This window comes from Sarcophilus harrisii, chromosome X, assembly GCF_902635505.1.
Source record: "Sarcophilus harrisii chromosome X, mSarHar1.11, whole genome shotgun sequence".
NCBI lineage: Eukaryota > Metazoa > Chordata > Mammalia > Dasyuromorphia > Dasyuridae > Sarcophilus > Sarcophilus harrisii.
In genome coordinates, this window is record NC_045432.1 from 9802859 (window position 1) to 9829509 (window position 26651).

Genomic DNA, 26651 nt, shown 5'->3' on the forward strand with positions numbered 1-26651 from the left:
GAACTCCTGCTACACTGGCATTGAGTCTAGCCATACAGCCATACATTCCAAATCCATCTTTTCCACAAGAACAGTACGAGGTAACTGATCATTTTGCTACAATCTCCACATGTACATATACACACCACACACACATAAACACACACACATTCACATATACACTCTCCCACACACACAATTGCAAAGTCAGACTTTGGGATTGTTCATTTTGAGAGAGACCACACGACGCGAGGACTTGATGGCATTTTGTCTATTTCTCGGGCAGTTGTGATCCCTGTCCCCCTTGCTCCCACCCTGCCCTGACCCCTTCTCTATGTGTGCCGGACCTTCTGGTCACTAGCCTCCGTTCCCCTGGCTGGGCTAGACTTTAAGCAGCAGACACCAGCTATCACCCACTTCAAGCGTCTCGCTATCAGTAGGACCCGGCAGAATTTGTGCCCCACCAGTCTGTCTGGACAAAGCCAGAGTCAGCTCCTTGCCACAATGGACCATCACAGTTGTAGAAGTCCCCAGAGCAAAGAATCCTAATACCCACTAGCTGTGTAGTCTTGGGCAAACTTCAAATGAGCTCTCTGCTTCTAGATGTCCCAGGATGGGAGTACATGTGGACTAAGTGAGCTCTGAAGTCCCTTCGCTTAGATTTGTGCTTCTAGGATATAAATCCATTCATTTGGAATCCATAGATTGTTACAGGTCATAGATTAGGTCATAGGTCATGGACTGGAAACGGGAAAGAACTTCAAAAGTCATCTAGTTCAACTTCCACATTTTTCAGATGAGGAAACTGAGGCCCATGGAAGAAGAAGGAACTTATTACCGTAGAAAGGTTCTATGGTAATAAGCAGTAGAGCAGAAATTCAGGCCCAGGTCCAGAGGCTGCTGGGAAGGAAGCTACAGGCATAGGTTTGTTTTTTGAAACAGGGAAACTGGCACATCTTTGTAGCAGTGAAATCTACTCCCTAGGGTGCCTACTACTATTCAGTAGCATTTGCCAGTGTGCTGGCAAGATCTAGCTCTTCTTGCAGCATGACTTCAACCAAAAATATATTGCCTGTTGGGGGACACAGACGGCAGAGAATCATGTAACTGGGTCTCAGATTTGCCAAGGTTAAGGCCTTGGAGGCCAAAGAGAGACTCAGGAGGGCAATCTTCCTGCTCTTTATTCATTAGTCAGCCAGCTATTGTTCCAGGATAGTCAAAATCCATATCTCAATCATCCGGCGACCCTTTGAAATCATCGATTGAGGTGTAAGTGCACCAGGTGCAGGGCCAAGAGGCAAGGGGAGGACAACGAGAGTTGCTGACCAACTGTGTGTAACCCTCCGCAGGTCCTCTGATGGTCATTGTGGAATTCTGCAAATATGGAAACCTGTCCAACTTCCTTCGAGGCAAGAGAGGAGACTTCATTGCCTACAAGGTAGGTCACCCACCTGCAGTTCTGTTCTCAGCCCCAAAGAGGTAGTGATCAGGAAATGAGTGGTGTCAGATAAAGGCAGCCCTATGGAAGAGCCCCTGAGGGAAATGATGCTCTGATGGGAAAATGACTAATGTCTCAAGTTTGGAATGGATGTCCCATGCAAGAAGAATCGCCTCATGGGAGGGCTTTCAGAATGAGTTGAATTACTGCTTAGGAAGGGCTAAACAAGGGGTCCTGGTGAGGACAGGATTTTCTGTGGAATTTGAACACAAATAAAAATCTGCTCCACTAAGGGGAAGGCCCAGTTCTTAGCACTGCATCCATTTGGGCCTACATTAACATTGTGAGTAGAACCAAAGAAAAGCCATGGGTTTCCCACCCCCCACCTTCTGTACCAGTCCTTAACACCAGAGTCCTTTCATCGCCCCTCTCTCTCTTCCTCAAACTTTTTTCTTTCTTCCCTTATTATCACTCTCCCTTCCTCTCCCCCCCCCACCATTTGGGGCTACTCCTTCCTCTCAACACATGGGTAGCCCCATCCCCCTAGTGAGAATGTCAAGATTGCTATGATTTGGTTCTTCCACTGATATTTCCACTCTTTAGTCATTAGATATGAATCGAACATTTAGCCAAAATGTACAGATGTCCTAGAATGGAGGCATCACCCTTTCCCACTCTACAGAGGGCAGGTTCCTTGTTTCATGGAGCAAAGAATTCATCATCTGGTGCCTCTTCATACATAACTTAGATTGACTGACTGAGCATATTTACTTGAAGCTATTTTAACATAGTAGAATCTGGCAAGGCCATTGATCCTCCCCCCCTTCAAGACACTATGATGAGGTACATAAAACCTTCTGGTGATTTTAGTTTTGAAAGGGGGGAAATGTAACAATAGCTCCAAGCCCCAAACACCTAATCACCTTCTGGATTAGGTGGTTTCTTCCCATGTCCAGGCCTAGGGGTTTTTCCCAACCAGAGACTAATTGTGAGGAATTAACTCTCAGACCCAAGATACTTCGGAACAAGGTGAGAAGAAAGCAGAGGATTCTGATTGTGACCTCACAGAGCTCACTAAGCGGCGATTGGAGAGCGTAGCTAGCACCGGCAGTTCTGCCAGCTCTGGTTTCATTGAAGACAAGACCTACAGCGACTCAGAGGAGGAAGAGGAAGGTGAGTCTACTCGAGAGCCCCCCAACAGCTAGCTATGAGAAATTGATGTGCTTTGTTAATGACATGGCCCCTTATTCCTCTTCAACCTTCATTTCTTTTTTTTCTCTTTGTATTATATACACCACGTTGATATATGTGTGTATATGTTTTATTATTATAGCTTTTTATTGACAAAACATATGCATGGGTAACTTTTCAACACTGACCCTTGCAAAAACTTCTGTTCCAACTTTTCCCCTCCTTCCCTCCACCCCCTCCCCTAGATGGCAAGCAGTCCCATACATGTTAAACATGTTAAAGTATATGTTAAATACAATATATGTATCCATATTTATACAGTTGTCTTCCTACAGAAGAAAAATCGGATTTGGAACGAAGGTAAAAATAACCTGGGAAGAAAAACAAAAATGCAAGCGAACAATGGAAAGAGTGCAAATGCCATGTTGTGGTCCACACTCATTTCCCAGTGTTCTTTCCCTGGGTGTGGCTGGCTCTTCATTACTGATCAATTAGAATTGATTTGGAGCCTCTCATTGTCGAAGAGAGCCACATCCATCAGAATTGATCATTGTATCGTATCGTTGCTGAAGTGTATAATGATCTCCTGGTTCTGTTCTTTTCACTTAGCATCAGTTCATATAGGTCTTTCCAAGCCTCTCTGTATTCATCCTGCTGGTCGTTTCCTACAGAACAATAATATTCCATAACATTCATATACCAGAACTTATTTAGCCATTCTCCAAGTGATGGGCATCCACTCAGTTTCCAGTTTCTTGCCACTGCAAAAAGGGCTGCCACCAACATTTTTTCCACTTGTGGGTTCCTTTGCCTCCTTTAACATCTCTTTGGGATATAAGCCCAGGAGAAACACTGCTGGATCAAAGGGTATGCACAGTTTAACAACTTTTTGAGTATAGTTCCAAATTGCTCTCCAGAATGGCTGGATATGTTCACAACTCCACCAACAAGGCATCAGTGTCCCAGTTTCCCCACATCCCCTCCAAGATTCCACATTACCTTTGCCTGTCATTCTAGCCAATCTGACAGGTGTGTAGTGATATCTCAGAGTTGTCTTAATTTGCATTTCTCTGATTAATAATGACTTGGAGCATCTTTTCAATATGGCTAGAAATAGTTTCAATTTCTTCATCTGAGAATTGTCTGTTCATATTCTTTGAAAATCAATTGGAGAATGGTTTGATTTCTTGTAAATTAGAGTCAATTCTCTATATATTTGGGAAATGAGGCCTTTATCAGAGCCTCTGCATGTAAAAATGTTTTCCCAGTTTATTGCTTCCCTTCTAATCCTGTCTATATTAGTTTTATTTGTACAAAGACTTTTTAACTTGATATGATCAAAATTTTCTAATTTGTGATCAATAATGATCCCTAATTCTTCTTTGGCCACAAATTCCTTCCTCCTCCACAAGTCTGAGAAGTAAACTATTCTATGTTCTTCTAATTTATTTATAATCTCATTCTTTATGTCTAAATCATGAACCCATTTTGATCTTATCTTAGTGTTCGGTGTTAAGTGTGGGTCAATGCCTAGTTTCTGCCATATTAATTCCCAATTTTCCCAGCAGTTTTTGTCAAACAGTGAATTCTTATCCCCAAAATTGGGGTCTTTGGGTTTGTCAAACACTAGATTGCTTTAGTTATTGACTATTTTGTCCTGTGAACCTAACCTATTCCACTGATCAACTAGTCTATTTCTTAGCCACTACCAAATGGTTTTGGTGACTGCCGCTTTATACCATAGTTTTAGTTCTGGCACAGCTGGGCCACCTTCATTTGATTTTTTTCCATTAGTTCCCTTGAAATTCTTGACCCTTTGTTCTTCCAGATGAATTTTACTCAACCTTCATTTCAAGGCTTGAGGAGAGACATGGGAAGTTGAGCTAGTGGTGGCTGATTAACTAGAAGGGCTTCTTCCTCTAGCCTCATTCACTTGGGAGGTTTACAGGCTCTTTATGTCTAGCTCTGACATTCCATGTTCTAAGGTTCTAGTACTATTTATTAAGCTGTATTTCATCCATCCCAAAATCAATTGAGCTTACTCATTGCAGAGTTTGGTACAGGTTTCCCATAATTGCATTTTCATTAAAAAACCCCATTTAATATAGACATTTTTGCTTGACATGTCATTGCCCTTATCAAAGTAACAAACCCTCAAGAGGAATTTCAAAAATATCCCATATGTAGGTAATCAAATGAGCATTTTTAACTACCCCTGTTGTTTCATCCACTTCTGACACAGAGTAGAAAGGTTTTCATTTCTCAATTAATTGATTGCCTACGAGAGATTCTTCCCATCTATATGTCGAACCATTCCAAATCACTTTGAAGCACTGAAATTACTTTGCAAGCGAGTCACCAGACATCATTTCGACCACTTCGGCAGTTGTTGATGACACTATTTCAAATGAGGTTTCTCCACACTTACCAATTCTGTAAGCAAACATATATGATATAAGCAAGCCCCTTTTGACGTTAAAAGCATAGTTTTTGAAACGTTCGGTTTTACTTATTAAAAGCATCGATTTCTTTTTAAGAAAACTCTCTTGCCAATGTGTTCTGAATGTACACTTTCAAGATTTTGGCTTGGAGTTTCATTATCTTTACTGTGTTTGCTTTGTACAAATAGCAATTTAAATATAGTCACTTCTCTCCACCACTAATCACAATGATAAGTATGGCAGATCATATTTCCTGGGATTTGGGCTGTTATGGATTTTCCCTTCATAAACTGTCTCTTTTTTTTTATTAACTATCTCTTTAGGTGGCTTCAGTGAATTTTCTAATCACACTGGTTATAGATCATAAAAGGATCTATAAAAATCAGATCACATTTTTAAAAAACCTTAAGTCAATTTCAAGTGTTGAAAGTTCCAAATTCTTTTCCCTAATTGGAGCTTGAGTTATTTCAATTTTTCTTCAATATGCTAGCTCTCATGTTGTCTTAGCTTTGTACAAATTTGTTTAACTATATAGTTATTTGTCTAGGACAGGGTTTCTTAATTTTTTTTCCTACTTATGTCCCCTTGTTGCCTGAGAAATGTTTATGTAACTCTGGGTATATAGGTATATAAAATAGGTCTACAAATCAAACAGTGATAATAAATCATAATTTCATGACCCTGAATTCACTTATGAGACCCTATATGGGTCTTGACCCAGTTTAAGAAGCTAGGTTTCAGAAGTCTGACTTTCTGGGGAAGCCAGCTTATTATTTATACTTCTAAAAATGAATAAGAAACATTACTGATATTATGGCACTTTTAACTTCCAGTAAAAAAAAAAAAGTTTTGAATTGGGAGTTTCCCCATTTAATATTGAAATGTAGGAAGGAGCATGTCATAGGTGTCCTCATCCTAGGCTCACTGTGGGCCATTCCTGCCTAGGAGCCAAACCAAATCCGACCTCATTGGGCCATAGGATGTTAGATAATCACTGTTCACTGGCACTTGGAGGGAATTTGTGTCAAGTTTGATTTGAACTTTGTGTACATTAAAAAAAAAGCAAACTATTTACATGGGAGCTGTATTTGAAAATACTTTGCCTCATGCCCTATTACCAGATGGTCTTATGCCCTGGAATCAGAAAATACACCTCACAGACTGCAGTCAGAGATCTTCCCTGACACCCAGTGGGTATTATCTTTTTTTATTAGCCCCATTTTATTTTATTTTTTATTATAGCTTTTTATTTACAAAACAGATGCATGGGTAATTTTTCAACACTGACTCCTGCAAAACTTTCTGTTCCAAAATTTCCCCTCCCTCTTCCCACCCCCTCCCCTAGATGACAGGTATTCCAATTCATGTTAAAATGTTTGTTATATCCAATATATGTATACACATTTATATATTTATCTTGCTGCACAAGAAAAATCAGATGTGGAAAGAAAAAAAAACCTGAGAAGGAAAACAAAAATGCAAGCAAGCAACAGAAAGAGTGCAAATGCTAGGTTGTGAACCACACTCAGTTCCTATAGTCCTCTCTCTGAATGTAGATAGATGGCTCTCTTCATCACTGAACAATTGGAACTGGTCTGAATTGATTCATTGTTGAAGAGAGCCACGTCCATCAGAATTGATCATCATATAGTCTTGTTGTTGCCGTGATCTCCTGGTTCTTCTCATTTCCCTCAGCAACAGTTCCTGTCGGGCTCTCCAGGCCTTTCTGAAATCATTCTGTTAGTCATTTCTTACAGAACATTCATATACCAGTTTACTCAACCATTCTCCCATTGATGGGCATCCACTCAGTTTCCAGTTTTTTGCCACTACAAACAGGGCTGCCACAAACATTTTGGCACATACAGGTCCCTTTCCCTTCTTTAGTATCTCTTTAGGATATAAGGCTAGTAGGAGCACTTCTGGGTCAAAGGGTATGCCCAGTTTGATAATTTTTTGAGCATAGTTCCAAATTGCTCTCCAGAATGGCTGGATGTGTTCACAGTTCCACCAACAATGCATCAGTGTCCCAGTTTCCCCACATCCCCTCCAACATTCCGCATTATCTTTCCCTGTCATTCTAGCCAGTCTGACAGGTGTGTAGTGGGTATCTCAGAGTTGTCTTAATTTGCATTTCTCTGATCAATAGTGATTTGGAACACTCTTTCATATGAGTAATAATAGTTTTAATTTCATCATTTGAAAATTGTCTGTTCATATCCTTTGACCATTTATCAATTGGAGAATGGCTTGATTTCTTACAAATTAGAGTCTATTCTCTGTGTATTTGAGAAATGAGGCCTTTATCAGAACCTTTAATTTTAAAGATGTTTCCCTAGTTTATTGCTTCCCTTCTAATCTTGTCTGCATTAGTTTTGTTTGTACAAAAGCTTTTTAATTTGATATAATCCAGATTTTCTATTTTGTGGTCAATAATGATCCCTAGTTCTTCTTTGGTCACAAATTCCTGCCTCCTGCACAGGTCTGAGAGGTAAACTTTGCTAGCCTCTGTTCTTCTAATTTATTTATAATTTCATTCTTTATGCCCAGATCATGAACCCATTTTGACCTTATCTTGGTGTACGGTGTTAAGTGTGGGTCAATGCCTAATATCTGCCATACTAATTTCCAATTTTCCCAGCAGTTTTTATCAAACAGTGAATTCTTATCCCCAAAGCACTCAGTGGGTATTATCAAACGGATAACAGTTGGCTATCTGTGAGAATGGAGAAAATACCATTGTGCACTCTCCACACTAAGTTAAATTCTCAGGGGAATCAGTGCTGCTAGCCCTCTCCTGTTTCTCCTCTCTAGCTGTCTTTCTTTTTAGCCATCCAGGTGAATGAGGTTGGCTTGCTAGGATGCCTTTCCAGCCTTTGTCCTTCTCACTGGGCCTCTGCTCTCCCCTAGATTCTGAAGATCTGTCTAAACGATCTCTGACCCTCGAGGATCTGATCTGCTACAGCTATCAAGTGGCCAAGGGCATGGAGTTCCTTGCTTCCCGAAAAGTGAGCACTTGTCCTCCTCATTAACATTCTTGCTCCCTTGATCTGGGAGTTTCGGTAACATAGACCTTTGATGTGAGGTCCCTTCCATGCTCCCTGGTAGTTGGAGAATCCCCATCTAGCCCTCTAGCTAAAAAAATAGTTGTCAACCCCATATAGGCAAGCACAGGGCCTGTAGGTGCTTAATAAATGCTTACTAAATGAATCGACAAATGATTGTACTGACCATACCCTGAGGATATGAAGTAGAGTCATTCCCTCCTTGGGATGCCTCTTAAGCAATAGTTCTTGCCCCTTGGAGCACTTGGCCACTATCATGTAATCAGAAGCCAGCGGGTATTGCTGTTCTTATGTCAACTCCATAGCTGTGCTTCCCTTAGCCCGTTTCAGACAGAACCAACAAAATTGGTCCTCATTTGCCCTTAGTCTCCAACTCCTTTTACGTTGTTTTGGGCAGGTTCCCAGATAATGCCCTTTCCCTGTTTCCCCAGCATGTGCCTCTCTCATCTCTGAGAGCTTCATGAACTCTTCTCCTGGCAGGGCCTTAGCCCTTTAAGCACCCTTTCACCCCTCACCCACCCACCCCTTCCCTTTCCTCAGTGCATTCACCGGGACCTGGCTGCTCGGAACATCCTTCTGACTGACAACAATGTGGTAAAGATCTGTGACTTTGGCCTGGCTAGAGACATCTACAAGGACCCTGACTATGTCCGGAAAGGAGATGTAAGTGTGCCACCTATCAGCCAGCTAGCCTGATGCCCCTGCCCTCAAAGCTTGGCTTTTACATACCTTGGGAGGCTATGAAGCATTCTAATGGCTTCTCTGTCTCTCTCTCTCTCTCTCCTCTCTCTGTCTCTCTGTCTCTCTGTCTCTCTCTCTCTCTCTCTCTCTCTCTCTCTCTCTCTCTCTCTGTGTGTCTCTGTGTCTGTCTGTCTCTGTCTCTCTCTCTTTTTCTCTGTCTCTGTTTCTCTGTCTCCCTTTCTGTGTTTTTCACTCTCTGTGTCTCTTTCTGTCTCTGTCTCTCTCTCTTCTTTTCTTTTCTTCTCTCCTGTTTTGTCTCTCTCCTGTTTGGGTTTTCCAGGCCCGGCTTCCTCTCAAGTGGATGGCCCCTGAAGCTATTTTTGACAAGATTTACACTACCCAGAGTGACGTGTGGTCATTTGGAGTCCTGCTGTGGGAGATATTCTCCTTGGGTAAGCATCCTTCAGCCACAATTCCTCTCCTGGCCCAGCTGATCCCAGACAAGACCAATCACCTCAAGATCCAAAAGCAATCAGACGGTGCAGATGTCAGGGGGCTGAAGCAGGGGCTCTTGAAAGCAGTTCAGTGGCCCAGTAGATAGAGGGCTAGATCTAGGTCAGGAAGACAAGAGTTGAAATCCAGTCTCAGATCCTTACTAGCTATGTAACTCTGTGCAAGAAACTTCACCACTGTCTGTCTGCTTCAGTCCCCTCATCTATAAAATGGGGATAATAGTGGTACCAACCTCCCAGGATTGTTGTGAAGATCAAATGAAATTAACATGTTTAATGCCTTAAAGAGCTTTGTAAAAGTTAGCTAGTGTTATTTTTAGGGGGAAGCTCATTTTTGAGCAGAGGAAGAAATTAGGGCTTTACTAAAACTCCATAGGACTTTTGGATTATTCAGAAGCCCCAGATGTAGCATATCTGATGGCAGGTTCACTGTCTTTACCATCATTTGTCCCAAAATTTCTCTCTCCCGAGACAGACCGAGTTCCAGAATAAGGCCTTTGAAAGAACAGCTGGTCCTCTGCTGATGAGTCATTTGGCTGTAATAGCCTTTGCAGAGCCAACCCTCAGAGCAGAAGCCAAGACAATCCATTCCTCTGGAGCTTTGGCTCCATTCTAGAACTTCAGGTGTGGTGAATTCTGTTCACCCCAATCATATCAATCAGCCTCAAAATTTCAATTGCCCTAGTTTCGAGGTCCTACTTGTTAAAAAGCTAATCTATTTGAACACGTCAATAAGCATCTGACTTTTAGGCTCCTACTCTGGGTCAGGCACTGTGTTGAGCACTGGGGACACAAAGAGAGTCCTTGCTTTCAAGGCAATCATAATCCAGGGGGGAAGACAACGCCTAAACGAACTCGAGCGAGAGCAATAGAAAATAATGACCAGTGAGAGGGCCCTGGAACCAAGAGGTCTAGGGAAGGCTTCCTGTAAGAGGCGGGCTTTTAGTTGGAACTTAAGGGAGGCCAGGGAGGTTAGGAGTTAGAGCAGAAAAGGGAGTGCATTCCAGGCCTGGGGGATGGCTAGAGGGAACAAAAGGCGTGAGGCAGGAAGACCCCCCCACAGCAATTACAATAGTCTAGGGGTGAGGTGATGAGGGCCACACCAGGGTCAGGGCAGTGTCAGAAGAGAGAAGGGGCTAGACTAGAGAGATGCTCCAAAGGTGAAATCTACAGGGCTTGGCTCTGGTGAGGAGTCCACATGGATGCCTATGGGCCTCAGAGACCGGAAAGATGGTGGCACCTTCTACAGAAATTAGGAGGAGAGGAGGGGCTGGGGGGTGTTGGAATCTTTTACAAAGTGTGAAGACATTGGAGTTGATTTGATCTGATTTTGGGCCAGAACTTGAAACAAGGTATTAGGTGGAACTGATTGAACAGTGCTTGTGTTCACACCTTTAGAGAGCTCAAGTATCTAAGTACTCAATGGAGTTCACATGAGAGTTCAGGGCTGGTATGAGAGCTGAATTCACACCTCCCTCAGGACCAGAGAGCACTCTGGGAGATAACCTATAATCCCTGCCTTGAGAAGGCGGAGTTAACCTTTGAGAGATCACATAAATGAAGGAAGCTCTTGGAGCAAGGAGAATTTCTCCAGAACATCAACAGGGCTCTGAGACAGAGCACCCTGGAAGAAAAGACTACTCGCCACAGAGATTGAGAAGCCACGAGTCGGAGCTGGCTGGAGGCTGAAGAAAGCAGAGGCAGAGGCCAAGGACAAAGCTGCAAGATCTCTTGGAGCCAGGCAGAGAGATAGGCATCAACCAACCGGGCAAATTTGATAAAACCACCACAGGGGGGAGAGACATTGAGCTCAGTTTTGGACACGTTGACTTTGAGGTGTCCGTGGGACATCCATCTTATCGTGTTTAATGGGCATTTGGAGGTGCATGACTCCAGGTTAAGGTTAGATAAGTTGATGTGAGAGTCATTGGCATAGAGATGATAACTGAATCTATGGGAGCTGATGAGATGAAGTGATGTAGCACGCATAGTTATGGCCTGTCCTTCCTTCTTGAAGAGGACCGTGGAAACAGGGAGGTGATGACGTGACATGAAAGTGAATTGGATTTAAGTGGGTGAGATGTGTGCAAGGTCGCCTGCCTCACTTTCCCCTCCAGAGTCACCCGGGCCCAGTGGCCAGATGTAGATCAGGACAGTTGGAGATGGGAGACCTTGACCTTTTTAAGCTAAAGTCATCAACAAATCTGAAGCTGATTGAGCTGCACACATAAACAGAAGAGAAGAGGGCCCAGGATGAGGATCTAGCAAAGGAAACAGCAGTCAGAGAGAGAAGAGAGAACCAGGAAATGGGGGGGGGTTTCTGATATCCTAGAAAGAAGGGAGGATCACTAGTGTCCCTGGCCACCTCTCCTTTTGCAGAGGAGAAAGGGCAACAATTTGAATCACTGTAAATGTTTCAAAAGTACCTTTGTACTGGGTACAAAGCAGAAAGGACTATAGATTTGGAAGTGGAGGAGACCTCATAGACCAGAGAATCTAACCCCTTAATTTTGTAGCTGAAGAGTTGGAAACCATGGTCCCCATGGCTAGTAAGTATCTAAGGCAGAATTTGAACCCAGGTTTTCCTGGCCCAGAGTCTAACATCCCATTCACTGTACCTATGACCCATGTACTTTTAGTCCCATGCACTCACTTGTTAATCAAACCTAGACCCAAGTTGGTGACAAGGTGACTGGGCTTAATCCCAAATATGTTTGAGAGAGAGAGAGAGAGTACTGATGAGCTAACTGTGGGGACCAGGGTTTCAGGAAAGTCCCTGTGGAGGACATGTCACTGAGTTGGTCTTTGGAAGAAGTAAAGGCAGAGGAATTCCTTCTAGGCCTCAAGGGAACCACTACTAGGACAGGCTGACTGGACAAAGATCGGTAGTGTGAGCAAAACCCACAAAGGCAGGTGAGAGCCAGAGCCCAGAGGACATGACATGGCAGGCCAAGGAGTTTTTAAAAATTCAATTTCATGTTATTCAAAGCACAACAGCAAGGATCTCGAACAGAAGAAAAGGAGAATTTGATCTGCATTTTAAAAGTTTCATTTTGGCCCTCTGAGAGGAGGATGGATTGGAGTGGGGGAAAGCCTGAAACAGGAACACCCAAAGAGAGCTTGATGCAATATTCCAGGCAAGAGGGGATGAGGGGCTGGAACCAGAGCAGAGACTATATGGGAAGAGGCAAAGCCCCACGAGACTGGGAATGTGAGGCCCTTGGAGCACAATGCAACTAGACCCATTTGCTCTGAACGTCCTCTTGGGACTCTGAATCCATAACCCTGTATCTGTGGCCAAGGCAGGGCTTTCACGCAGGGATGCCGGGCATCCCACTTTGGAAACAAACAAAATAGGCAGCAAATATTTGATTAGAGGTTGATGTCCCTGGGTATCCAGGGGGATGGATTCAAAGCTTTATAGATCATTGTGAAGCAAGAGCATGGAAAGATGTTTGTCTTCCCTACAGGGGGTGTTTTGGCTCTCGTCCAGAACTGTTTGTCTCTAAGTCTTGTCTGGGAGATAAAGGGCATTTAAGACCCAGAAGAAAAGATTTCTGTTGAAAGCCAGTCACACAATTTAGCCTTCAGTCAAATAAGGCCTGCCTAGAATCAAAAAGGAAACCAACATGCGGGGTACCTTCTGCTCTCTGGCATTACACCTCTGTGTCTCCTGTGGAGAACCAAGATTTCAGAAATGGATTCTGTTAGCTGAAGAAGCCTGAAGGCAGAGGGAGCGGGAAGCAGTGTTGGATTCAGAGACAAGAGGTCCTGGCTTCAAATCCCACCTCTGCTCCTTACTACTTTCCATGTGTTCTCCATTACATCCTTCCTCTCCCATCTCCATGCCTTTGTATATACTCCCACCCGATCCTCCACCTTCTCATTGTTTTTCTGAAAATGTGACCCTGAAAAAGTGAAGACAATAGGTACAAGCAGGGCAGAGAATAGTAGTTGTCCCTTATTCTAGACACTGTATTTGTGTGGTACCAAATAAAGCACGGGCCATGAAGTCCTATGTGGCTTCAAGTCTCACTTCACCACCTGTGTGACCATGGACAAAAAACGGAATTTCCCTCGGACTCAGTTTCCCCTCTGTAACCTGAAGGGATTCCACTTGATGACCTCTGAGATCTCTTCCAGCTCTGGGTCTAGATTTCTCCCTGTGACCTTGGAATAGTCTCTTCCCCACTTGGGTCTCAGGTTCCCCTTCTGTAATCTAAGGGAGTTGGACTGGATGACCTCCCTGGGGCTCCTTCCAGCTTGAGATCAGGGATTGATTTTGACTAAGAGTCTTAGTTGCTTCTCCCTCTGTAAAATGGGAATAATCATTTTCCTACTCCCTATCTCATTGTGACAAGAAAAATAGACACTGGAGTTGTAGGAGCTACTCTGATTATACTTTCATGTCCCTTCCCACCGGTCCGGGACACAGCAACTAGCACTGCTCTCTCCAGATGCCCGTCTCCACACCCACTGCCATCTTCTGAAGCACTCCCCTTACAGACAAGCAATAAAACTCAGGGCTGGCCAAGGGATGCAGCCTCCTGCTGCATGGGGACTACCCATTTGCCCTGCTCCTCTTATTGGCACTATTTGCCCACCTCCTCTCTCATGTTCCAAAAAAATCCCCGTGGGAATTGTCTCATGGGAAGAAGTTTGGCTTCTCTTGACTGGGCACATTAGGTCTTAACATAGCAATTTAAAGAAAAGAATAAACTCTTGGGAGGGGTCCACAGATTTGGCCTGTGAAGTTGCAAAAGCTAAATTCCCCAGGACCCAGGTTGGGACCAGAGCATGCTGCCAGGAGAAGATAGCCTCATCGCTAACCTCTATACATGTGGTCCAGGTGCCAGGTCCTGCTGTCCAGTACTGAGATACTCCCTTGATGTAGAGGGAGCTAAGGGGTAGGGGAGTCACAGTATTACAGAATGAGCTAAAAGAGCCCCCAGAAGCCACCGAGTCAAACCCCATTCTTTCACAGAGGAGAAAACTGAGGCCCAGGGAGGGGAAGACACTTATAGCATCTATCGGAGTCTGGTTCTGGAGATGGCAGGGCCTTTGTAGGCCTTTGACTGAGTCAACCTGTCACTTGATAGGGAAGGGAAGGAAGGCTGGGAATGAAAAAATGAGTATCATAAAACCACCCAGCTAGTAATTAGCAAAGCCCGGACTTCACCTCAGGTCCCTGAGTTTGAGTGAAGTGTTTTCTCAACTATTCAAGTTGGTCTCCATCCTCTCTCTGGGACCTTCCTTTTTTGGAGTAGCTCTGCTCAGATTCTAGAATACTGAGGTTTGGCACCCAAGACTTCCCCCCTCTTTTTTGGAGCTCCCAGGCTATGCCCTTTGGGGCAATGAAAGGCACCACAACCGCCCATGGGCATGCTTTCTCCAGCTTTTCCTAAGCCATGAAAAGATAGTAGCTGAATCGCTGAGATCCCAAGCTTTCAGAAGCAGTACGACATCAGGAAACTGTTTTCATCAACTGGGATGCACTTCCAAAATTATCTAGTCATGGGATGGCAAGCTGGAAGGGGCCTCCAAGGCCGTCACATCCACCATCTCTACAGATCTGAGGAGGAAAAATGACTGGGAGGAAAGAAGCATTTGTTTAAGTGCCTACTATATTCCAGGCATATTGTTAATCACTTTGCAAATATTATCTTATTTGATCCTCACAATAACTAGGAGTTAGGCTTCCAGATTCCTAAATCCAAATACAATGTCACACTTTTTTTTTGCTGGCTTGTTATCTGTCTTGAGTGTTAATGATCATCAGAGTCAAGGCTCTGGGCCAAAGTCTCTTGGCTCCGGCTGACTGGGATACAAGTCACCTCCTTCAGAAGTACCCCATTCCTAAAGGCTGCGCTCCCTCAGCAGTTCGCTGAGGTTTCTAAGACCTGCTCTGCATCTCTTGGGACGGTAGCGAAATATCTGAATCTGAAATGTCTTTGTCTTCCACAGGTGCTTCACCGTACCCAGGGGTGCAAATAGATGAGGATTTTTGCCTAAGACTCAAGGAAGGCAGCCGAATGAAATCCCCCGAGTATTCGACTCCAGAAATGTAAGTTCCCTAGGCCAAGGATCCCAAGGTTGAAATTGCTGGGTTTGCTACCCAAATGCCCACTCGGGGAAGTCTCAGTGAGTGCCTGGGAATTGACTCAAAGATCAAAGAGTACCAGATTGAGAAGGGACCTTTGGCTTCTCATCTAGAAGATAAAGGAGTTTAACCTGATACTCATTTCTTAGACCTGGAGAGGGCAAGGTAACTTATTCGCAGTCACATTGGCCATTGGCAGGTTCTGGTCCCAGCTCTGTATCTCCTATTTGTTCCAGTTCCTCTTCAGAAGAACTGGTGTGGTAAAGACTCAATGGTAAAAACAAAAGCACAAAAGTGATTACTCATTGTAAAAAGGCCTAACAATAGTTGCCCAGACTCCCATTTAACATTTCCTCATTCAATTTGAAGGGAGAGTAAAAAGGGCACTGAGTTCGGAGTCTGAGGATCAATCAGAAATCAGTCGAGCACAACACATTGTGCAAAGTGCCGGAGCTACAAAAAGAGGCAAAAGATGGGCCAATCCCTGGCCTCAAGGAGTTCACAATCTAGTGGGAAAGACAACAAGCAAACAAGTATGCACAAACAAATTCTATACGGGATAAATAGTAAATATGTTCAAAAGGGAGGCCCTGGAATTAAGAGGGATAGGGGAAGGCTTCCTACTGTAGGAAGTGGGACTTTAGTTGGGATCTACAAGAAGCCAAGGAGGTCAGGAGTCAGAGGAGGGAGAGTGTTCCAGGCCTAGAGGTCAGCTAGAGCATCTCTAGAGCTGAGAGATGCAGAGTTTTGTTCATGGAGAAGCCAGAAGGACTGTGTCACAAGGCCAAAGAGTACATGCATTTCAGAGACTAAGGCATATGAAGACTAGAAAGGTAGGAGGGGACTACCCCCACCCGAGACATCTCCACATCCAGGATTCATACAGACCATTTGTGCCTGCTCTGGGTTCATATTGATATGATTAGCCATAGACAGAAACACTGTACCTTGACTCCAACATAGTGATGTCATTTTGGTCCTCTTAGTACGGACAGCAACCAACCAACTTCCTTACTCAGAGGACCTGAGTTTGAATCCCTTTCTGCTGCTTATCATGACTTTCGTCTTGGGCATTTGTCTGCTACTTTAGTCACTGAGGTGACTAAACCTCCTATTTGATGCTTTGGTTCCCAGAGCTGCCTGGGAGCTGGGGGTTTTCAGGGTGACTGAAAGTGGGATAGCAGCAAAAGAGAAAGCAAGCCACCAGGAGGTTATCTAGTGTGACCATCTTGGTGTTCCTCCCCAACCTGCAGCTACGAGACCATGCTTGATTGCTGGAATGGTGTATGCATGGAGAGACCCACTTTCACCGAGCTGGTTGAGCGCCTTGGGGATCTCCTGCAGGCCAGTGTTCAGCAGGTATGTATATAGCCCATACTCCTGATCCAGTTATATCAAACAGGGTCTTGTGATCCTCAGGGAAGAAACCAGCTTGGGGCCATCCAGGTGGGAAGGGTGAGTGGGGTGGGGTGGGAAGGCCTAGGAGCCAGCTGCAGGGGAGCAGGGATTCCATTTTTAAAATGAGATTCACACACCTAGGACCAGAAAAAAACATACTGGAGGCTAATTAGGGAGACAGCAGCCCCACACTCTGGAGTAACAATAGTCCTTTTATCTCTTCCTCCTTCTCTTTAATTAGTTTCCCATGTCATAAGCTGGCAAGATTGGGGCCCTGGATATGCTCAAGTCAAACCAACTGTCTTAACCCTCACTGCCTCCTAAACCACTTCCCGACCCAAGTGTGTTGCCATAATATTTGAGAGAAAGGACTCTGTGTCTCTTTCTAGTGACTGAACCTTGAACCGAGTTGGCACCATGAACCTCTTCTTGCCTCAACTCAATTTCCATGCATACTCTTACACACACACACACCGGGGAGACAGAGAAAGCGACAGAGAGAACCAGAATGGAAGGAAGAGTTTTACTTTGCTGGGAAAGTAGAGTGAGTGTCCTGGTTTTGGCCGTTCCATTAAATAAAAGCAGAGGAATGGTAGAGAAAAAAAGAGGGGAGTATCTCAGACAGACAGACTATAGAGGGGGGAATTATGAAGAAATAGTGTGAAAGGCCACAGTTTTCTCTCTTTGCAAACATTTTCAGCCAGAGGGCAATCATCCTACAAGATTCCCGTCCCACTCAGTTCTGGCCCCCAATAGGTGCTGAATTCTGGGATAATTACAACATAGGGAGTGAAGGAGTGAATGCTGCAGATAGTAATAGGCTGGTGGTCCTCATCTCAACTGAGTGGGGCTGGAAGCAAGGAATGGGCCTTATTCACATGCCATGGAGTTTACTAGCTGTGCACTCATCACCCTCACCCGCTCCCTCCTCTTCTTGCCTTTTCTTTCATCTCGCCCCATGATCACTTCTGTTTGAAGCCAGAGCTGTTTCTCCCAGGAGATTACGGATCCCCATATGGAGGCTTGGGCTCCATTGCAAATGCCCAGCCTCATAAGGGAGAAGACTCTTATCTCCCTCCTCCTGCCCCCAGGTGGTGCTATTAGAGTTGTCCTTATATTCATTAGTATGGGTTTAGAGTCAGCAGAAAAGGTTCAAAACCTGCCTTTATGCCTCCTAGCCATGACCCTGGCCAAATCAATCAATTTCTCTGAGCCTTTCTCTGCTCATCTATACAAATGAAGTGGGTAATTTTTAGACTTTCAGCTTCGTGGGGAGTGAGTAAGGGGAGAGGACATAGGCTCCTGAGATCCCATATGTGACTTCAGACAAGTCACCTCACCTTGCTGGGCCTCTCGGTAAGATAAAGGGGATTGGACAGGTTGACCTTCCAGGTTTCTTCAATCTCTAATAGAAGAGACTTCAAGGTATGGCCCCATCTTTTTTTCTCAAAAAAGAGCCTTCATTTTTTCTCATCTCGGCCCAAGTACTTTGTAATCCTTGTCACCCATGCCGGTGTTGCCTGCCCTTTCCAAATCTAAGACAAGGACCCCCCCCCACCCTCCCTTCCCCTCACCTCACTACAAACATGGGAGTGTCTAACAGAATGGCAGGGCTAGGAGAGACCTTAGAACAGGGGTTCTCAAACTATGGCTGTGGGCCAGATGGGGCAGCTGAGGACGTTTATCCCCCTCCCCCAGGGCTAGGAAGTTTCTTTATCTAAAGGCCCACAAAACAAAGTTTTTGTTTTTACTATAGTCCTTCCAACAGTCTGAGGTGTCCCTCAGTGGCCCCTGTTTTAAAAGTTTGAGGAGCCCTGCTTTAGAATATAGAAAATAGAGCATGTGAAAAAGCCTTCTAAAGTCTCTCCCAGTTCTGCCATTCCAACTTCCATACTCTCTTTTCTGTTCCAAATGCTCTGATAGTCCATACTGTGTTTGCTAAGAGATTATAGTTCAATAGCAGCATTGTGTAGATGAGGAAACTGAAGTCCAGTGTGGGACTGGTTAGTAACAGGGACCAAACCCTAGTGTTCTAATCAATCCCTCCTAAGCCATTGCAAGTCAGTGTCTGAGCCCCACAAGACCCTTGTTGGAGCGAACTGTGGGACAACCTCCCTCAAACCTGACCAGGCCTGGAGCCATAGCATCGATCCCCAGGGCAGCCCCAGGGAGGAAAGCCAGGCAGAGAGATGTGGGGCATTGGAATTTAGGCCATGTCTCTTTTGCCTGCACAGGAAGGAAAAGACTACATCCCCTTCAACATGATTGACAAAGAGCTCAACTTCAAGGCCAGTCCCATGGAAGAGAATGTGAGCAATGACCCTGCTCACCAGAGCACCGAGGAAGACAGGTGAAGAAGATACGGTTACTGTGACCATTCCTGTCCCTTGAAGCCTGGGAGACTTTTCATGATTATTTTAGCATAAGAAGTAATAAAAGAATTAGAGCTGGGAGGAGAGGAGATGAACTCCTACACTCTTAATGCTAGAAAGGCCTCACAAACATGTTGAGAGATATTAAGAGTCCAGGAACTTGGGTACAAACTGCTCTCTACCTGTGTTAACTTTCTTGCTCTGTGACTCAGTTTATCTATCTATAAAATGAAGAGTTTGGACTGGATGTCCAAGGCTCCTTTTAATTATCACTAAAGTCCCTTCTGGTTCAAATATTTTATGGTCTAAGAATTTAGAATTCATCCAACTTAACTGCCTCATTTTACAGATAAGGAAACTGAGTCTCAGAGAGGAAAGTTAGTGACAGAGATAAGGCTATAAAGCTTCATCACCTTACTCTCATTCCCCATTCAATTCACCTCACCAAGTTTTGGTTGAATTCCTATATATTCACTAGCTTGTAAGAGCAACCGGTAAGGGGGATACAAAAGTATAGACCACTCTGGGCATTCACTCTCCAGCTCAGAGACTCTGGATTTAGAGCTGGACAGGCCCTCACAATTCATTTGGTCTCGCTACTTCATTTGTCAGAGGAATGACCTGGGGCTGAGAATGGAGAAATGTTTTGGGTATCGGGATATGGTCAGTATTTCTTTTTTTTTTTTAATTTATTTTATTAGAGCTTTTTATTTACAAAACATATGCATAGGTAATTTTTCAACATTGACTCTTGCAAAACCTGCTGTTCCAAATTTTCCCCTCCTTCCCCCACCCCCTCCCCTAGATGGCAGGTAGTCCAATATATGTTATATATGTTAAAGTATATGTTGAATCCAATATATGTATACATATATTTCTGTACAAGAAAAATCGGATCTAGAAAGAAAGGAAAAAACCTGAGAAGTAAAACAAAACTGCAAGCAAACAACAAGAGAAAGAGTGAAAATGTTATGTTGTGGTCCACACTTGGTTCCCACAGTCCTCTCTCTGTGTGTAGGTGGTCCTCTTCACCGCACTGGGCACCAACAAGCGGGGGAACATTTTGGCTTTGTAATAGTTCAGCTGAGAGAGGCCAAGGGCTTGCAATTGAAGGGATGGCCCTCTCTGTAGGAAGAAGAGGCCAGAAGGCAGAGGGGCTGCTTGGAAGACATGCCGCAGAGTAGAATGAAAAGGAATTGGCAAGGGATTGAGGCCTCCTCTCCCTCTCTTAGGGGAGACAGCTACACTGTCCTCACTGTTGAAGAAGGCCACGTCCATCAAAATTGATCATCATATAGTCTTGTTGTTGCCGTATATAATGATCTCATGGTTCTGCTCACTTCCCTCAGCATCAGTTCATGTGAGTCCTCAGGCCTCTCTGAAATCATCCTGCCGGTCATTTGCCTGAAATCATCCTGCTGGTCCTTACAGAACAATAATATTTCATTGTTATGGGCCAGAACTCTGAAACAAGGATTCTTACAAGGTGCTTAGTCAGTGGAATTGATAGAGACAATGGTTATCTAGTTTAGCAGGGTGCTCAATAGTTCTCTAGTTCAGCACATGTACTTAGGACTTAATATAGTTCCACAAGATTCATACCTATGATAGTCTAATTATAAGAAAGCATATAAGCTGGGAGCCTCAGCCAGAGAGAGAGCCAGAGAGGCAAAGGACGGGAGGCGGGAGCTCGAGCTCTCGGAGCCAAGGAGAGAGATTCATTTCCATCTTCGGTCAGGCTCCTGGTGGCTGGCCTCTTGCACTTCCCCCACTGAAACCAAGACTCTGCAAGGTCTCAAGCAAACTAGCCCAGCCCCAGGCAAAGAAACTAGATTGTGAAGGACATAATAAAGGAATTGGACTTTAACATCTGCCCATTCTTGTGGTGATTAATCTGCTGAAAGGAAGGCTGCTCCCAAGACTTTCAGAAAGCCCAAACAAGAACACTACATTTCATAAGATTCATATACCATAACTTATTCAGCCATTCTCCAGTTGATGGGTATCCATTTAATTTCCAGTTTCTAGCCATTACAAAAAGGGCTACCACTTTTTTTGCACATGTAGGTTGTAGGGTCAGTCTTTCAACCAAGGTCCTCCATCCCCAAACCTACCCATCTTTCTACTGCTTCCATATGGAAAAACCATTGAAGGCCAAGGCCTTGAATCACATGCCTTGGATGCCCCAGAGGTATTTCCAGAAGGGAGAGATTACTGTGGGTTGGAAGGAGGAGGGAGAACTTTCTGGAGAAGATGAGGCTCAACTAGATCCAGAAGTACAGGAAAAGTTTGCACAGGAATCCATAAAAGTAAAAGACCAATGCCTTGAAAAGTTAAGGTAAATATGATTGAGTCAGAGCTGACAGGGATCAAGTGCAACCCATCATTATATAGGGGAGGAAACTGAGAACCAGGAAAGTTAAAAGATTTGCCCAACATCTCACACAGGAAACAAGCATCAGAGGCGAGATTGCATTCCCATGATATCCCATTTCCTCCGTGACAACTGGCCTCCAGTTGTTGAAGACTATCTTCTAGACCTGTTTGTTAAACTGTGGTTTGCAATCCCCTAAGAGAGGAGAGGGAAGCCTCGATCCCTTGTCAATTCCTCTTCATTCTACTCTGCGGCATGTCTTCCAAGCAGCCCCTCTGCCTTCTGGCCTCTTCTCCCTACAGAGAGGGCCATCTCTTCAATTGCAGGCCTTTGGCCTCTCTCAGCTGAACAAAGCCGAAATGTTCCCTCGCTTGTCGGTGCCCGGTGCGGTGTTTCCTGCTGCCTCTCCACGCATAAGCTACTGTGGTTCTCATCTGGGGATGTTTACCCTGGACAAGAGAAGACACGGCCTGATAGCTGAGTTTGAAATACTGTCCTAGGGAGGAAGGATTTGCTTTGTTCTGTTTGAACAGACCCAGGAGTTGGGGGCAGAAGGTGCAGAGGTCAGTTCAGTGCCAGGCGAAGTCCCCTGGCAATTTGGTGTGTTACTTGGTAGAATGAGGTGAGAAGTTGGTTTTCCTTGGAGATCTTCAAACAGGAGTGGGGGACCACCTCTTTGATGAGCTAGAGGGAGAGTTCTTTCAGGTATGGGCCAAGCAGGTGTCTTCCACTCTCACACTCCTGCATTCATACACAAAGAAGGTATCCACAGATGGGACTTGAGCTCAGGTGGCAGTTCTCTCTGGGCTATCAACAAAGTCCGGGAGTAGAATCCAAAGGCAAAGTCTGAGGGTGGAGCATTACCCACATTACTGTGAAGCTGCTCAGAAATTTCTGGCGCAATGACAAAATGGGCTGAATTCTCCCTCTCTCCCACAGCACCTTTGGCACCCAGATGCGCCTCCTGAGCAGCAAGACTTCCAGTGAAATCCTTGTGGAACTCAAGAAGACCAGGCCCGAGGTAAGCTTTTCCTCCTCTCTCCATTTGATACAATGCCGAAGAATTACCAAGACTCTTGTGAAAAAAGGAGGGAGCTTGAATTCAGGGCCTTCAAGGGCTACATGAGAGAGGGAAGGGGAAGAGAGAGAACAGGAATGGGGGCAAGTTGGGAGTCAGGGTGTAAACAGGGAGTTAATAATAATTTTAAAAGCACACATTTCTATAGGACTTTACAGTTTGCCAGGCTCTTTATAAATATGATCTAATTTGATTCCTCGTAGCAACTTTTGGGAAGCAGGTATATTATGTTATTGGGATGAAATAACTGAGGCAAACAGAAGCACCCTTTCATGTTCTAAGCTGTAGGCCCTGTATTCCGCCTGCTTCCATTTTTGTTTTGTTGCAATCATGTCCTAGTCTTCATGACCCCATTTGGGGTTTCCTTGGAAGAGGTACTGGAGGGGTTTGCCATTTCCTTCTCCAGTTCATTTTATAGATGAGGAAAATGAGGCAAACAGGGTAAAGTGACTTGCCCAGGATCTAGGTTCCCAAGGCCAGATTTCTACTCAGGATAAGCCCTCCTGACTCTAGGCCTGATGCTCTATCCATTGCCATACCACCTAGTTGCCCTCACCACCACTTCATATATGTGTGTGTGTATATATATATATATGTGTGTGTGTGTGTGTGTGTGTGTGTGTGTGTGTAGACCTCAACTCCACAAACATTTAGGTTTTGCACTGAGTTCATTCTATAGCCATTCAGTGAGACTAAATATGATGAGTGATGGGGAGGAGAAGATAATGATATTGGAATTGGTTTGGAGAGAGTCAGAAACAGAATTCCAGACTGGACTATGTATCGGCCCATTTCCTCCCCCATCTCATCCCTTCTTCTCCTCCCTCTGTACATTTCTACTCCAACCTAGCTGCACCTGAGGTATGGATTCTGCCATCCAAGGATTTGGCTGCCGTTTTAGCTCTGATATATAGGAATGGAGAGATCTTGGACAAATGACTTGACTTTCCTTATCTTTAATAGAAAGAGGTTGGACTCAATCTCATGGATTTCGAGTTGAAGGGCTCTCAGCTCTCTTTTGAAGCCAATCATTGCAGAGGCTTCCTCTTCTGTGAAATGTTCCCCAACCCTACCTACTACCACCTCCTCAAGCCCAACTCAAAGCAAAGCCTCAATCAATTTTACAGATGAGAAAACTGAGGCTCACAAAGCTCTAATATGGACAGAGATTCCTCCCCAGGACTTTTGATTCCAACTATCTAAGTCAGGGCTCAGGTGAAGCATCTCTTAAGTTGGCTCATCCATCACCCTCTGACTGGTGTTCCAGGTGGGCAGTAATTTATACAGTAGCAGTAGGTGTGAGAGGAAGCAGAATAGAACTGAGTCGTTTCTTTGGGTCTTCCCTCATCCCTGTAACAAGGCAAGAAATGGGTTCAGAGAGGTTGAGGAATTCACCGAGGGTCCCACAGCTAGCTATGATCTTCTTCTGGATACCAGACCACCGAGGCATCATCAGTTCTCATGATCTATTTGCCGGCCAGTAAGACCTCAGAAAGGAGGGAGCGTGATATAGCGTAAAGAACACTGTACATGAAGGGGACCTGGCACATAGCTGCCCGTTCCCTTATCTTTAGAAATAGGAACAATTATATTTGATTTACGTGCCTCAACAGTGCCTTGGCAAGCAGTCAGCAAAAATGTATGGCCTTTCTAATCTTCAAGCCTTAGGCATTAGAGTTGAGTTACATTTAAAATTGTTGACCCTTCTCCCTGCTTCTGTCCAGGAAAACAAGGTGGAGAGAGAGCTGATGCTGCCTTCAATAAAGCGCCTGGAGACACGATCCTGGCCATATGGACTCATGGCATTAGCGTGAGTACAAAGGGTCCACAGGGGCTAGAGGAGAGACATGTCTTTGGCTTACCCATCCTGTTACTATTGCCACCGAAAGGGGCAGGCAGCCTGATGCAATGGAGACCCGGGAAGCAAGGGACTGAGGATTATCATAAACGCCCCCCTCCCCAAGCCCGGAGGGCCCCCAAGGCTGAGGCCCTTTTCTGTTTTTTTCTTAATGTTCTCTGACTTGACCTCATTGAGTCCCATGGGCTCAACGATTGTGTCTACACGGATGACTCCCAGCTCTAGCAATCCAGCCCTGATCCCTCTCCTCAAGCATCATCTGCCTACTTGCCTTCTCCATCTGAATGGCCCCATAGGCATCTCAAAACACCACACGTCCCAAACAAAACTCGGCTTTCCCCCCAGATCCCACCCCTTCTGCTAGCTTTCCTATCTCCATGGAGGGCACCAGCAGCCTTCCAGTGGCCCATATTCACAGCCTCAAGTTGTCAGCCCTTTTCTCCGTTTCATCCCCAGAATCCAATTAGTGGCCAAGTTTGGCTCATTCTAAATCCTCAACAAATTATCTCTTCCCTTTTCAGCCCCCCCCCCAGTTGATCTCCCCGTCCCCCGCCTGACCATCCTTGTCTCTACTCAGCTGCCAGAATGACCATTCCAAAGTCCACAACCAACCTTCCCTTCTGGATTAAGATACTTCCTCTGCCATTGGAAGCTCTTCTCATCTCACGTTCATTTATAACATTATCTAGTTCCTTTGCACACTCTACACTTGAAGCGAACCAAGCTTTTCACTGTCTCCCAAACTTGGCATTCTATTTCCCACCTCCATTTCTTTGCATAGGAGAGCAGCTTTCCTGGAATGCTCTCTCTCCTCACCTCTACCTTTGAGACTTTCTTTGAGGCCCAATTCAAGTGCCACCTCCTCTGGGAAGCATTCCCTCACTCCTCAGCTCTAAATGCCCCTCCCCTCTTCAAATCGATCATCTCATCTTAGATGTCCAAGTTACCACCTTCTAGAAGCATCCTCCTCTTTGTGCCTCTTGTTTGGAGCCTGTGCCAGCATATCCCCGACATCTAGCGCAACACTAGCCACTTTTTTTCATTGGACTGGTGGCTTGCTCAGTCTAGGTATCTCCCTGTGGGCTAACTCCTTCCAAGGCAGATATGCTCCTGCTCTGTAATTTAAATACTAGAGGGGCACAAAGAACATTCCCAATATGTGTCAGAAGCAGCATTTGAACCCAGCTACTCCTGCTTCTGAAGTCAAATCTATCACTAGCCCATGCAAAAGCCAGGCTACCCCCTCTGCAAGCAAAATCAGACCAAAGAGGAACAACCCATGAGAAAAGAAACAAACAAAAAGGTGAAAAAGCTTCCACAGTTCTTTCTCTGCATGTGGATGGCATTTTCTTGAATGACCGCATTGCTGAAAAGAGCCAAGTCCATCATAGTTGATCATCACATATCTTGTTGCCGTGTACAACGTTCTCTTGGTTCTACTCGCTTCACTCAGCATCAGTTCACGTACGTCTTTCCAGGTTTTTCTGAAACCAGCCCGCTCATTGTTTCTTACAGAACAATATAATATTCCATCGCATTCACATACCATCACTTCTTCAGCCATTCTCCGACTGATGGGCAGCCACTTAATTTCCATTCCTTGCCACTCCAAAAAGAGCTGCTACAAACATCTTTTGCACATCTGGGTTCTTTTACCTTTTTTATTATCTTTGAGAAACAGCCCCCTATGATACTGCCCGATTGAAGGAGATGCATAGTTTTATGGCCCTTTGGGCATAGTTCCAAATTGCTCTGCAGAATGGGTGGATCTTTCATTTCACAGCTCCACGAACAATGCATTAGTGTCCCATTAGTGTCATTGTCTTTTCCTATCATCTTAGCCAGTCTACTCAGAGTTGTATTCATTTGCATTTCTCTAATCAATTGTGATCTAGAGCATTTTTATATGACTAGAAATACTTTAATTTCTTCACCTGAAAATTGTTCATATCTTTTGACCATCTGTCAACTGAGGGATGGCGTGGATTCTTCTAAATTTGAGTCAGTCCTCTATATATTTTAGAAATGAGGCCTTTATCAAACACTGGCTGTCAAAAAATGTTCCCAACTTTCTGCTTTGGGGATCGGTCTTGCTACTTCTCCATGTAACAATCGTCTCTCGGGAGTTTTTAAAAACCAGACCTCTGCCAGAGCCTACAGCCTA

General features: G+C 44.6%; 1 protein-coding gene across 1 annotated transcript in view; it reads left to right on the forward strand.

Annotated features, from left to right (window-relative positions):
* Positions 1-26651, forward strand: part of LOC111721579 (vascular endothelial growth factor receptor kdr-like) — a 181784-nt gene that overhangs the window by 145514 nt on the left and 9619 nt on the right. Inside the window, exons 20-29 of the mRNA XM_031944963.1 lie at positions 1329-1417; positions 2425-2590; positions 7960-8057; positions 8655-8777; positions 9136-9247; positions 15272-15371; positions 16661-16766; positions 19040-19155; positions 22491-22572; positions 24354-24439. Coding sequence (XP_031800823.1) covers positions 1329-1417; positions 2425-2590; positions 7960-8057; positions 8655-8777; positions 9136-9247; positions 15272-15371; positions 16661-16766; positions 19040-19155; positions 22491-22572; positions 24354-24439 — 1078 coding nt within the window. The remainder of the gene's footprint in view (positions 1-1328; positions 1418-2424; positions 2591-7959; positions 8058-8654; positions 8778-9135; positions 9248-15271; positions 15372-16660; positions 16767-19039; positions 19156-22490; positions 22573-24353; positions 24440-26651) is intronic.